The sequence below is a fragment of the Octopus sinensis genome, linkage group LG27 (assembly GCF_006345805.1).
Source record: "Octopus sinensis linkage group LG27, ASM634580v1, whole genome shotgun sequence".
Classification (NCBI taxonomy): domain Eukaryota; kingdom Metazoa; phylum Mollusca; class Cephalopoda; order Octopoda; family Octopodidae; genus Octopus; species Octopus sinensis.
The window spans coordinates 10,442,937-10,458,050 of record NC_043023.1 but is presented as its reverse complement, the minus strand read 5'-3'; the positions used below and the strand labels follow the sequence as shown (position 1 = coordinate 10,458,050).

The following is a 15,114-nucleotide window of genomic DNA, read 5'->3' as shown; positions in this document are numbered from 1 at the left end:
GAAATGCCCATTTTTTTTTTCGCAGATTCGGTATCTCCGCAGTCGAAAATGTGGGTAGAAAATACCCAAACAAAAAAGGAAAATAATAACCGAAAGGCGGTGCGATCCGTCTTCTTTACATTCGCCGTCATCTATTCATTTTCCCCTTTCTGTCTGAAACTCATTCAATCTCCGTTTATTGCCAAAATGCTAAGTTACGGGAATGTAAATTAACCATCTCCATTTGTTAAGTGGGAATAGAAGAGGTGGAAACACTGAGACCAAACTGCACACACGAATATACATTCTGACACAGACTAAGAATTCGCTTTAAAAAATTCCAACTTTTATTTTGTCGATACATGTGGTTCTTGGTCTCAAGCATTTGTCTTATGAAGAAAGGCTGAAGACACTCGACCTTTATTCTCTAGAAAAACGACGACACCGTGGTGATCTCATTCTTGCTCACAACATCATAAGCGGAAAGTGTAACCTCTCGAAAGAGCTGTTCTTCACTCCTGCTCCAGAGCGTAGGCTGTGGGGTCACTCCGAAAAGCTCTACCTGCGACGATTTCATCTCAATCGAAGGGGAGGGGCTTTCTCCGTCCGGGTTGCGGATCCGTGGATAGTGAAGATGCCGACGACCGCTCGGTTCAAAGTCTCTCTTGACCACAAATGGCCTGAACTCTTTGCAGGAACACCCTCCCTGTACATAACTCCATGTCCCCCTACATGGCCTTGCTTTTTGCTTTTTGAGCCAAAAAATTAACTTAACTTAACTATATGTCAGTAATGAATGAGGACGAACCCAACAAATTTATATTTTCACATTAAATTCCGATAGAATTGTAATATAAACATTCTGGATGGTATTTGTAGCAAATCTCATTAATACATATACATTTTTCTGTAAATAACTTAATTTTCATAATTTCAGCAGGTTTACAAATAGCATTTATGATCGGGAAAATGTAAAGAAATCTTGAATATTGTTAAGATTTCCCACCAAAACAGGTTTGTACAAAGAGAAAACGAAATTTAATATAAAAACAAAATGAAATTATTACTTTACTCACCATTTAATATCACTCCTTATCCTCCGATAGTCTTTCCCCCCAGCAGTTTTGATACGAAAGTAGAAATTCATCGAGAAAAATCATTAATTTCGGACGAGGTCAAAGAATATCTGACCCTAAAAAGAACCATGACAAAAATTGTGTAAACGGGGAATATATAAAATACGTAATGGTTTTCATTAAATCCCGAAACGAAATTAGGTAATGCAGTGTTTCTTATGTTTCTTTTATGTTCTGAGGTCAAATCCTGCCGATGTCAAATTTTACCTGTCATTGCTTCAGATGCTTCAGAATCAATAAAATAAAGATCTATCAAAAACAGAAATCGATGACAGACACTAATCACCCTACAACCCCAATATTAGGTCGATCGATTTTGCTCCTAGCGGATAACTAAATAAACAATTATATCAAGGTGAATAACTGCCACGAACTAATATACCCATTTCTTTATAACACACAGGGGGCTAAACGTAGAAGGGACAAACAAGGACAGACATAGGTATTAAGTCGATTACATCGACCCCAGTGCGTAACTGGTACTTAATTTATCGACCCCGAAAGGATGAAAGGTAAAGTCGACCTCGGCGGAATTTGAACTCACAACATAACGGCAGACGAAATACCGCTAAGCATTTCGCCCGTCGTGCTAACGTTTCTGCCAGCTCGACACGAACTAATATACCACCTTTAGAAAATACGAAAAATGTTTTAAAACTGTTATGATTCATCATCATCCTCATCGTTTAACGTCCGTTTTCCATGCTAGCATGGGTTAGACGATTCAATTGGGGTTGTGAAGCCAGAAGGCTGCGCCAGGCTCCCGTCTGATCTGACAGTGTTTCTACAGCTGGATGCCCTTTCTAACGCCAACCACTCTGTGAGTGTAGTGGGTGCTTTTACGTGCCACCGGCACAGGTGCCAGACGAGGCGGGCAAACGGCCATGATCAGATGGAGCTTTTTATGTGCCACCGGCACGGAGGCCAGACGAGGCTGGCAACGGCCACAATCGGATGGTGCTTTTTACGTGCCAGGCGAGGCTGGCAAACGGCCACGATTGGATGGTGCTTCTTACGTGCCACCGGCATGGAGGCCAGTCGGGGCGGCGCTGGCAACGGCCATTAAAGCCATATCAAGTAGAATGCACCGGTTTTCGTGCGATCATCGAAGTTAAGCAATGTCGAGCCTACCAAGTACTTAGATGGGTGACCACTTGGGAAGCGTACATGATGAAAGCATCTCACTCACATTTCTAAGGCAGTGAACTGGCAGAATCGTTAGCGCACTGGACAAAATGTTTCGCGACGTTCTGAGTTCAAATTCTGTCAAGATCGACTTTGCTTTTTATATTTTCGGGGTTGATAAAATGGTTACCAGTTAAACACTGGACTCGATGTAATCGACTAGCCAACTCCCCACATTTCAGGCGTTGTGCCTTTAGAAGAGATTTTTAGTAAGAGAGATAGTTAAGTTAAGTTAGGTTAAGTTAATTTTTTGGCTCAAAAAGCAAAAAGCAAGGCCATGTAGGGGGACATGGAGTTATGTACAGGGAGGGTGTTCATGCAAAGAGTTCAGGCCATTTCTCGTCAAGAGAGACTTTGAACAGAGTGGTCGTGGGCATCTTCACTATCTCTTCCGGCAGCTTATTCCACGGATCCACAACCCGGTCGGAGAAAGCCCCTCTCTTTCGATTGAGATGAAATCGTCATAGATAGAGCTTTTCGGAGTGACCCCACAGCCGACGCTCTGGAGCAGGAGTGAAGAACAGCTCTTTCAAGAGGTTACACTTTCCACTTATGATGTGAGCGAGAATGAGATCACCATGGCAGCAGCGTTTTTCTAGAGAATAAAGGTTGAGCGTCTTCAGCCTTTCTTCATAAAACAAATGCTTGACACCAAGAACCATGCGGGTAGCCAGCTTCTGGACTCTTTTGAAATGATGTATTTCTTTGAGGAGATAAGAAGAACAGGCTTGAATCCCGCACTCTAATATGGGTCTCACCAGCGTGACATAGAGCGGTAGGAATATGGCTGCTTTGAGCATTCCGAATAACCGTCAAATCAAAAAGAGAACTCCACGTGCATTGTTGGCAGCATGGACGCACTGGGCTGAAGGTGAAAAGGAAGAATCCACCAAGATACCCAGGTCCTTTACCTGGTCGGTCCTCTCCAGCAGCAGACGACCCGGCTCGAAATCAAGTTGAGTTGCAGGAGAAGAGCCAACAGGCAGATGACAGCACTTTGACACGTTCAGACACAGGTCCCATTTGTTAGACCATCTCCAAACTTGGTGGAGGCATTGACGAAGATCATCTATATCACCGCGAGGAGCGACCAGTTTGACATCATTTACATGTTAAATAAATACATTATATCAGATTACAGTTTTTGGTAATATTATTGCTTTAAAACACATTTAAAGTAATAAAATGTACTAAAAATAGCTAAACCATGAAAAATACAGGACTGCACCATCAGATGGTTAAGATGTTTCATCATACAACCATTGGAAGACATTTTCAAGTAGTTTTTAACCCCTCATATCTTCTTTATTTTCAGGATTGCCTGGAAAAGTTTTGCGAATTTGTTTTTTCATTTGCAAATTGTATGATTATTATTATACAAGTAAAGAAACAAAATTGGTGCATGTTTTAAGGGCTATTTAGCTTACAGTAGTGTCCCCTTTTCCCTATTTAGAAATTGAACCCACAGCAGTTTACAGCATTGACTTCACAGATCTTGCAAACTTTGATCCCCCATTTGCTATTTTGCCAAGCATGTACTGTGGGAAACATACTCTGCCTTTGTACCTCACCCTACCCTCATAGATGGATAGGCATTTATGAGGGAATATCAGAATATGGTTTTTGGTAATAGTATTGCTTAAGAACACATAAAAAGTATAGAAAATAATGGCTAAAACTATTATATTAACATATAAACAAAAACAAATGAGTACTCTTTGAAAATGAAAGTGAAACTAGATAAAAGTATCTTTTGGTTAGAGACTCATTTATAAGCATTATGATGAAGGTCTTATTTTAAATAAGGGACCAGTTTGGTTCTCCACCCACTGGCCCACTACTAGTGTCTTCAGTGTAGGTATTGTGACAGTTTTTAAAATCCTGTCTCTATCTTGATACTGGAAACATGCAGGTCTCCAAAAGCGTCTTCGCTGCTCCAATCGTTTGCTATTCTGGGTAACTTGCTTATTCTCATTAATATATTTATAGCAGAAAATGCTTGGATTTCATCTGAGCATGTGGGAGGCCAATAACAGTTATTTCTATAGAATTGCTTATATTCTGGAAAAGACTCTGACTGGGTCCAGTCTCTTCACAAAAACAGTATACAAGCTTTTGTTCCAGTTGGATAAAAATTTATCTTGTCACCATTAGAGTTATTGTGTGAATCACTTTCACTTTCACAAACAGAAATATGCAATTCCTTGGCACAAACACTATGTTGATTTTGCTTTTGCTGAATGTAGTGATTCTTTTTCTATGTCTTCGAGCAACAAATTCTGATTCACTACTCAACAACTTAAAACAGATATTCATCTCGCATCAGAATTAAAGATTTTCAAAACAATGAGGTAGAAAAAATCTTGGAAAATTCACAGAGGTCAGATATCACATCAAATAGTGGAACTTCATCTGTTTTTATATTCTGAGATCATATTCTGCCAAGGTTGAGATTGCCTTTCATCCTTTTGGGTGCCAACGAAATAAATACCTGTTGAACAATGGCGTTCAATGGAATCGACTAACCTACTCTTCGGTAAAATTATAAACCTGCACCCATCTGCTAAGCCATGCTGAACCAGTGAGGTTCAGAAACTGAACTCACGATTGTGGGCTTAACGCTCTAACCACTGAGCCATGTATGGCAGATACAATAATGCCTTCATATTTGAGCTAATTTCTCCCTGGAGACTGCTCCTGAAGTGAAAACTCATAAAGCAAAGCAATCATTTCCCATAGAAGCAATGTTATAAATTGTAATCCATTCCTAGAAAAATATTTTACCTATGGGCATAGGAGTGGCTGTGTGGTAAGTAGCTTGTTTATCAACGACATGGTTCCAGGTTCAGTCCCACTGCGTGGCACCTTGGGCAAGTGTCTTCTACTATAGCCCCAGGTCGACCAAAGCCTTGTGAGTGGATTTGGTAGATGGAAACTGAAAGAAGCCCGTCGTATATATGTATATGTATGTGTGTGTATGTTTGTGTGTCTGTGTTTGTCCACCCAACATTGCTTGACAACCGATGCTGGTGTGTTTACGTCCCTGTAACCTAGCAGTTCGGCAAAGGAGACTGATACAATAAGTCCTAGGGTCGACTAAAGGCAGTGCTCTAGCATGGCCACAGTCAAATGACTAAAACAAGTCAAAGAGTAAAGAGTATAAAATTTATAATACTTGTAAATAAATGACTATAAAACAACAGTAGAATGTAAAGAATATTTTATGTAAAGTCAAAAACAATGTCAAGATCATTTAGAATAGACAAAATATTATTATTATAATTGTTTTCTGAATCACTTTCATTCATGCTAGACTCACAACATCATTTGTAGAAGCAATAACCAATTCACAAGCACTCATAGATGGACTTTTAAGTTGTTTGCTTAGAAGAAGCTTTTATTTTTGTCCTCTATAAATTTCTCAGTAACATGGAGAAGCATTTGTTAATGGTAGTAGAAACTTTTGCACTTCTGAATTATCAAATTAACCTTTCATTACTGTATTTCTGTTGAGATGCTCTGTGTTTCTTTCAATAACTTTAGATATAACAAAGAATTTACTAAAATAACTTAGTTATCATTCAACTAGTGTTAGGAACGAACATAAATTGTGACTAAGGTTTGGTGGAAGATTTTAATTCAAAACTTTTGGAAACAAGACATTTGTTACTACAGAGCCAGAGCTGGTTTCAGCCAGGTTGGTAACAAAAGGGTTAAAAATATCATGGTGACTAAGAATTGTTTCTCTATTATATATTTTAACCCTTTTGTTACCATATTTCTGTTGAGATGCTCTGTGTTTCTTTCAATAACTTTAGATATAACAAAGAATTTAGTAAAATAACTTAGTTATCATTCAGCTAGTGTTAGGAACATAAATTGTGACTAATGTTTGGTGGAAGATTTTAATTCAAAACTTATGAAAACAAGGCATTTGTACTCAGAACCAGAGGTGGTTTCAGCCAGGTTGGTAACAAAAGGGTTAAAAGCTTCACAAGAACTGGGGCTGGTTTTATTCCCATCACAATTCCACATCTTTGTCAGTAGGAAGTGGTACCAAATAAAAACTAACTGCTCTGAAGGATAAATTTTAAAGCTTCCATAACAAACTCCTGATTCACACACTCTGGAAGTTCTTCTGGACAGTTTTCCAGCCAGAATTTAATTGCTTGTATTCCATATTTATATGGGATATTAGTGTCCAGGTTTATAACATTGAAGGAAGCCATGACTGCCCCTTCATCGATTGTTTCTGGTAGGTGGTTTAGCATATCAAGGTAATCTGTAATGAAGCATTTACATTTTAAAAGGGGTTTCAGTAGGATGTTGATAAAATTGCTTAAGGGGTGGGTTTCACTTGCTGGTCCAGCTACAAGTTTTCAATCATGGGGTACTTGGACATTAATGTATATGTCAGGTGATTGTTTGCAGGCTTTGTTAATTATCTGGATCTCGTGGATTTTTGGTAATTCAAAGTTTACATTCAGAATTTGTGATATAATCAATATGCCATTTCACCTGTGTGAGTACGTTTGTGACGAGTTAAGTTATAAATTCGAGAGAAAGATTTACCACAGATTTCACAGTGATATGGCTTTTCTCCTGTATGAACACGCATATGCTTAGGTAACTGTTCATTTTGAGAGAATGATTTACCACAGATTTCACAGTGATATGGCTTTTCTCCTGTATGAACACGCTTATGGCAAGTTAAGTAATCGTTTCGAGAGAAGGATTTACCACAGATTTCACAGTGATATGGCTTCACACTTGAATGAACATGTTTGTGAACAGCTAAATTGGGTCCGTGAGAGAATGATTTACCACAGATATAGCACTGATATGGCTTCTCTCCTGTGTGAATACGTATGTGATTAGTTAAGTTTATATCTTCACAGAATGATTTACCACAAATATAACAGTGATATGGTTTCACTCCTGTATGAATGCGTTTGTGATTAACCAAGTCATTATTTTGAGAGAATGATTTACCACAGAATTCACAGTTATATAGTTCTTCTCCTGTGTGAACAACACACTTGTGAATACTTAAGGGACTAGTTTCAGAGAATGATTTTCCACAGATATCACAGTGATATGGCTTCTCTCCTGTATGAATGCGTCTGTGCCTAGTCAAACCATTATTTTGAGTGAATGTTTTACCACAAATATCACAGTGATATGGCTTCTCTCCTGTATGAATAAGTCTGTGCCTAGTCAAGCCATTATTTCGAGAGAATGATGTACCACAGATTTCACAGCGATATGGTCTTTCTCCTGTGTGAACGTTACGCTTGTGGATAGTCACGGAACTAGTCTGAGCGAAGGACTTACCACAGATATCACAATGATATGGCTTCTCTCCTGTATGAATGCGTCTGTGCCTAGCCAAGACATGATTTCGAAAGAACGATCTACCACAGGTATCACAGTGACATGGCTTCTCACCTGTATGAACGCATCTGTGCTTAGTCAGGTCATTACCTTGTGAGAATGATTTACCACAGATTTCGCAGCAATATGGTTTTTCTCCTGTGTGAACATTATGCTTGTGAATAATTATAGAACCAGTCTGGGAGAAGGACTTACCACAGATATCACAATGATATGGCTTCTCTCCTGTATGAATGCGTTTGTGAATGAGTAAGCTAGCTTTCCTAGAGAAGAATTTACCACAAATATCACAATCATATGATATTTTGCCCTTTTCATTGTTTACATCATCAGAAAAATCAGTTCTTTCACAAAATTCCTTTTCCATGATTTTCCTTTCTCTCGTCACAGTACACAAAGGTTTTCCTTCTTCTCATATATTGCTCACATCAAATATTTCTACTGATATATCTCCATCAAAAGTGATCTTTGTTAATATCTGAAGATGCTGCAAACTGCCTTCTTAATTACTTTAACTCATTAACACGCAGATTACACTGTCAAATCTAATGATTATTTATTCAAATTCTTCTGAATTAATCATTCATTATCTTATTGCTTTAAGATTTCAATGATGTGATTGTTTATGTTTAGAATGACATTGCAGGGTGAGTGGAAGAGGCCAGATGTGGGCAGTTTTAACGTAAAATAGCTTGAACGTTTGGGACTGATACGGCCAGGTTTAATGCTAAACGATTAATTAATATGCAAATATAATTTTCTGTGTATTCCAGACAATAAAGAGAAATTTTGCTACATATATGTCAGAGTTCAGAAGATATATTTTGCAGTAATTCAGTAAATATTTATAGAAACAGGGTTATACGTGTTTTGTGTAACATCTTTGCTCAGTCTTCAAAATACTTTCCATTCTAATGACGTTGCATATGTAAAAATTCTGTGTAGCAGATGTCATCTGAAAATTTGAAACGAAAGAGAAACAACGGTGTAAAACATACAAGATAATAAGGAATTAGAGAGATTAAAGCAGTGAAAGTTTTACTACATCTTTTTATAGGCACAGGAGTGGTTGTGTGGTAAATAGCTTGTTATAATTGATTTTTGTTAGCCCTTGTGGCCAATAAACGAATTAATTATTATTATTATTATTATCTTTTAGTTGTTTCTGTCATTAGACTGCCACCACGCTGGGGAATCTCCTTGAAGAATCTGTAGTGAGATTGGATCGACCCAAGTACTTGTTTTTTTATGCCAGGAATTCATTCTATCAGTCTACTGCCGAAAGTTCCAGGGATGTAAATATACCAACACCGTTCGTTAAGCGGGAATGGGAGGGGAAGAAACACTAACACAAAGACACACAAATACACATACATACTGAGACAAGTCCAGAATTTCGTTAAAAATTTTAACTTTCACGTGTACGAGCCCACCAAATTTATATTTTCATATTAAATTCCGATAGAATTCTAATATACACATTCTGAATGGTATTTATAGCAAATTTCATAAAAACATATTTTTCTATAAATAACTTAATTTTCATAATTTCAGCAGGTTTACAAATAGCATTTATGATCGGGAAAATGTAAAGAAATCTTGAATATTGTTAAGATTTCCCACCAAAACAGGTTTGTACAAAGAGAAAACGAAATTTAATATAAAATAAGAAGAAATTATTACTTCACTCACAATTTAATCTCACTCGTTATCTTCGAAATAGTCCTTTCCCCTTCAGTTTTGATACAAAACTAGAAATTCATCCAGAAAAATCATTAATTTCAGACGAGATCAAAGAATATCTGACACCAGAAATATCACTGACAAAAACTTATAAAAAAGGGGAATGTATAAAACATACATTGGTTTGCTTTAATTACCGAAACGAAATCCCACCGATGTCAATTTTACCTTTCATTGCTTTGGGATGAATAAAATAAAGACCCAGTCAAAACAAGAGGTCGATGGTAGTTACTAAGTCCCCTAAACCACCATCAGTAGGCCTTTTAATAAAAACTTTGCTTCTAGCAGATAACTGAAGAAACAATTATATCAAGGAGAATAACTTGTACGACCGACTGACCAAACTCTACTTTACCACCTTCAGAAAATGCGAATGTTTTGAAACTGTTAATATTGTTATTACAGCCATATAATGCTGATTGCACCTTGTCTCGCCTGATCACCGAAGTGAAGCAATGTCGAGCCTGCAGGGTACTTAGATGGGTGACCGCTTGGACAACCTATCTGCCCAAAGCATCTAACGTATTTTGCAGGGCGGCGAGCTGGCAGGATGGTTAGCACGCCGGACGAAATACTAACCGCTATTTCGACCGTCGCTACGTTCGTAGTAAATGCGGGAGATTAGAAGTAAGACACTCACCTTCTCTTCGTTGACCCTTATCTGTCCGATAGTAATGTACCCTTCCACGTGGCCCGTCCCGAAACGCTAAAAATAGCAGATGCTATCCCTTATCTGGTCGAAGCACTGACACGTCCTGCACTCACAACTTCCCCGATCGAAAAGGGCGCAATCACCCCAACCCTTTACGCACTCTTCCTCTTCCGGTCAGCTTCCTAACCGCTGACGTCATCCCACAGTTCTCAGTTCAAATTCCACCATGGTCGATTGGGTCTTTCATCGTTTAGGTGTCGATAAAATAAGTACCCGTTGACTAAGCCCCATCCTCTAGAAGAAGGATATTTTTAGTAAGAGGGATGGTTTAGTGTGAGAAAATGTTAGTAATTGTACATGGTTGACATGGATAGCATGGCTCTAATAAGCATAATCCTTCAGTATGGGAGATTTAAGAAAGTAAATAGAAATTAAAGGGGAAATAAGTAGGTTTCCATTCCTTACACCGAATCAGTATTGGAGTAACTTTTGAATTTCACTAAATTAGCCAAATTATTAAACAAGATTCTTCAGTGTTTGGCAACGGCGTTGACTAATTATGAATTAACTTGCACTTCACTGAGTATTTGCTGGTGTACAAGATGCATCCTTACTTTAGCAGAATATTTAGGGCAGAAACCAGATTAATACGTTTCGTCATTCAGCCATTGGAAAACGTTTTAAAGTAGTTTTGTGGAGAAAATGTGGCTGCATTTCACTTTGACCCTTTAACATTGTTCAATGTGATGAAGATGAATGGAAATTGAACTCACGATTGAGCCATGCACCTTCAAATATATATGAGAAGTTACACAGCTTCATATATATACTAGAAGTATCGCCCAGCGTTGCTCGGGTTTATTTTCTTTTCGACCCTTTAGAATTGGAATTTTCGAAAAGTAAAAATCTTGCATTATGTAGCTTGTTATTCTCTAAAAGTGAACAGTTTTCTGGTTGAAATACACCGAAAAACGGCGACACAGCAGTCAAAGAATCGTAAAAATTAGGGATTCTCATAGAAAAAAAAGCACCATTCTGATCTAAATAATTTTTGGTGTTGACATGGTGCGATTTGAATTTTTTCTTCTACGGAAGGAAGGGCAAGGTGTCTTTTATCATACTCTCAATTTTGGTCAACATACGCCACAGTATCTCGGTAGAGATAGTGTTAGTTGAAGGCTACAAAACCTGCCACACACACAGACAACTTCAGCTTTATATATATAGATATATCATGCAATGCCACTCCCTAAAAGAAGCATTTGTGCTAGTTCATGTAAAAAGCACACATGCTAATCCATGTGGTTATTCAACTTATTCCTTCCCCTGAAATTGTTGGCTTTGTGCCAAAATAATGTCAAACACAATAATGCCTTGATATACGAGTTAATTTCTTCCTGGAGATTGCTCCTAAAGTGAAAACTCATAAAGCAAAGCAATAATTTCCCATAGAAGCAATGTTATAAATTGTAATTCATTTCCAGAAAAATATTTTACCTCTAAAATTTATAATACTTGTAAATAAATGACAATAAAACAACAGTAGAATGTAAAGAATATTTTATGTAAAGTCAAAAACAATGTCAAGATCATTTAGAATAGATAAAATATTATTATTATAATTGTTTTCTGAATCGCTTTGAAAAGACTCAGGGACACCATTATTTGTAGACGTGACCACTGATTCACAAGAAACAAGTCTAGAGTTCTTTACTGAGAAGCATTCCTTTGCTCTTTATAAACTTCTTGGTAAGACACAGATGCATTTGTTATGGTAGTAGAGTCTTTCAAAATTTGGATGTTGTGCTTGAAAAATAAAACTCATAAACGAAGTCTGTACCTTGGGAAATGAATCTATTCCTCATGAAATGTGTTCTCTGTCTGTATGAACATGCTTGTGCTTGGTTAAGGTATCGTTTCGAGAGAAAGACTTACCACAGATTTCACAGTGAAATGGTTTTTCTCCTGTATGAACATGCTTGTGCTTGGTTAAGGTATCGTTTCGAGAGAAAGACTTACCACAGATTTCACAGTGATATGGTTTTTCTCCTGTATGAACACGCCTGTGCATAGTTAAGTGATCGTTTTGAGAAAAGGATTTACCACAGATTTCACAGTGATATGATCCTTCTCCTGTATGAAAATGCTTGTGCTTGGTTAAGGTACCGTTTTGAGAGAAAGATTTACCACAGATTTCACAGTGATATGGTTTTTCTCCTGTATGAACACGCCTGTGCATAGTTAAGGTATCGTTTTGAGAAAAAGATTTACCACAGATTTCACAGTGATATGGTTTTTCTCCTGTATGAACACGCTTGTGCTTGGTTAAGTGATCGTTTAGAGAAAAGGATTTACCACAGATATCACAGTGATATGGTTTTTCTCCTGTATGAATGTATTTGTGCCTAGTTAGGTTATACCTTTGAGAGAATGATATATCACAGATATCACAGCGATATGGCTTCTCACCTGTATGAATGCGTTTGTGAGTAGTTAAATGATGAATATCAAAAAATGATTTACCACAAACATCACAGTGATATGGCTTCTCTCCTGTATGAATACGTCGGTGAGTGACTAAGCTACCTTTCTGAGATAATATTTTACCACAGATATCACAGTGATATGGCTTGTCTCCTGTATGAACACGCTTGTGCTTGGTTAAGGTATCGTTTCGAGAGAAAGATTTACCACAGATTTCACAGTGATATGGTTTTTCTCCTGTATGAACACGCCTGTGCATAGTTAAGTGATCGTTTTGAGAAAACGATTTGTCACAGATTTCACAGTGATATGGTGCTTCTCCAGTGTGAACACCACTCTTGTGCCTAGTTAAGTTTTCGTTTCGAGAGAAAGATTTACCACAGATTTCACAGTGATATGGTTTTTCTCCTGTATGAGTACGTTCGTGAATGACTAACTTAGCTTTCCGAGAGAACGACTTGCCACAGATATCACAATCAAATGCTGTTTTGCCCATTTCATTCTTCTACTCATCAGAAAAATCAATTTCTTCAGACTCTCTTTTACATTCAACTTCACTCCGATATAATTCATTTTCCATAATTTTCCTTTCTCTCGTCACAGTACACAAAGGTTTTCCTTCTTCTCGTATATTGCTCTAAACAAATATTTCTACTGATATATCTCCATCAATAGTGATCTTTGTTAATATCTGAAGATGCTGCAAACTGCCTTCTTAATTACTTCTCATTAACACGCAGATTACTCTGTCGAATGTAATGATTATTTATTCAAATTTTTCTGAATTAATCATTCATTATCTTATTGCTTTAAGATTTCAAGGATGTGATTCTTTATGTTTATATGACATTGCCAGGTGAGTATAAGAGGCCAGATGTGGGCAGTTTTAACATAAAATAGCTTGAACGTTTGGGACTGATACGGCCAGTACAAATGCTAAAGGATTAATTCAAATACAAATATAATTTTCCGTGTACTCCAGACAATAAAGAAGAGAAATTTCATAACATATGTCAGTTCAGAAGATATATTTTGCAGTAATTCAGTAAATATTTATAGAAACAGGGTTATACGTGTTTTGTATAACATCTTTGCTCAGTCTTCAAAAGACTTTCCATTCTAATGACGTTGCTTATATAAAACTCTTGTGAAGCAGATGTCATCTGATAATCTGAAACGAAAGAGAAACAACAGTGTAAAACATACAAGATAATTCGGAATTAGAGAGATTAAAACAGTGAGAGTTTTACTACATTTTTATATAGACATGGCTATAGAAGTGCATGGTTGTGTATAAGATGTTGGCTTAACCACATAAGTCACTCGTTCAGTCCCAAGTGGCAATAAGCCTTGTGAGAGGATGTGGTAGGGGAACTGAAAAATCATTGACACATTCGAACTAGAAAGAATTCTAATGAAAAAAGGAAAGAAAATTAAATTATGTGGTACCTTTTGACAAGTCACCTGACAAAGCACACCTGACAAGACACACCTGCAAGGCAATGATGCATGATGGGTTGCAATGATCACAGAGTATCATAGACTTGTAAATTCTATTTCCTTTCCTTTCATTGTTTAAACTCTAGGGACATGAAGGAATTCCTACAGTAAATCCATTGTCATTTCAATCCATATTGTTGATGACATCAGATAGCCAAATACAGTGAGCAGGCTTTAAATGGCATACTGCAATGTCTATATACAAATTTAAAATTATTACTTCATCATCATTTAAATTCCATTTTAGACACTGGCATGGGTTGAATGGTTTGAAAGGAGCTAACCAGCTGAAGGGCTGATCAGGCCCCATCTCTATCTTAAAATAGTTTCTATTGCTGGATGCCCTTTCTAACACAAACCCTTTACACAATGTACTGGGTGCTTTTTACGTGGTATCAGCACCCATGAGCCTGCAGGATTAGGGATGCTCAGCTGGAGGGGGTTGCAAGGGACAAGCTTGTATGCAAGGGCAACCATGCTTTTACTTAGCTTGATGTGTCTTTTCAAACACAGCAAACTGCCAGGATTCTCGTTTCCTGATCCCCTTCATTTAATGTCCACCTTCAATACCAGTATCTGCTGGATGGTTTGGTAGGAGGTGGTCAGTCAGAAGACTGCCCCAGACTTGTGTGTCTGTTTTGGCTCAGCTTTTACAGCTGGATGCTCTTCCTAACACCAACCATACTACAGAGTGTATTGAGTACATTTTAAGTGGCAAGATCACAGGCAAGGTCAGTTTTGGCACAGCTTTTTACATTTAATGTCCATTTACCATGCTTCCCTGGGTTGGTTGGTTTGACCTGTGCTGGCAAACAGGGGTGCTGCCCCCAGTTCCTGCTTGATTTAGATTGCTTTCTACAGCTGGACACTCTTCTTAACGCCAACCACTTTAGAGACTGTGTTGAGATCTTCTCACATGGTACATGTATGGGTGTCTTTTATGCAAAGCAGTATAGATGCCCCTTATACAGATCACCATGATATATATATACATACATATAAAAATTATTTGAGGGAATATAAATCCAAACTCACAAGGAA

The 15,114-nt window shown here is 37.7% G+C and overlaps 2 protein-coding genes across 6 annotated transcripts in view; both read right to left on the bottom strand.

The window, feature by feature from the left end:
• Positions 1-8,549, bottom strand: part of LOC118768193 (zinc finger protein 271-like) — a 45,148-nt gene extending 36,599 nt beyond the window's left edge. For 3 of the 5 annotated variants that reach the window (XR_005004042.1, XR_005004043.1, XM_036514231.1), the window contains exon 1: positions 6,979-8,515. Coding sequence is in view for 3 of the 5 variants with exons in the window: in XM_036514231.1 (XP_036370124.1) it covers positions 6,979-8,061 (1,083 nt within the window). In the remaining 2 variants the exon portion in view is untranslated. Of the gene's footprint in view, positions 1-6,163 lie in introns of those variants that run through there. The other 2 variants (XM_036514233.1, XM_036514232.1) reach the window with 2 other exon arrangements.
• Positions 1-13,304, bottom strand: part of LOC115225412 (zinc finger protein 91-like) — a 104,063-nt gene extending 90,759 nt beyond the window's left edge. Inside the window, exons 1-2 of the mRNA XM_036514157.1 lie at positions 12,727-13,304; positions 11,985-12,474 (exon numbers count right to left, since the gene is read on the bottom strand). Of these exons, the coding sequence (XP_036370050.1) occupies positions 11,985-12,474; positions 12,727-13,069 (833 nt within the window). The 5' untranslated portion in view covers positions 13,070-13,304. The remainder of the gene's footprint in view (positions 1-11,984; positions 12,475-12,726) is intronic.
• Between the last annotated feature and the right edge of the window lie 1,810 nt (positions 13,305-15,114).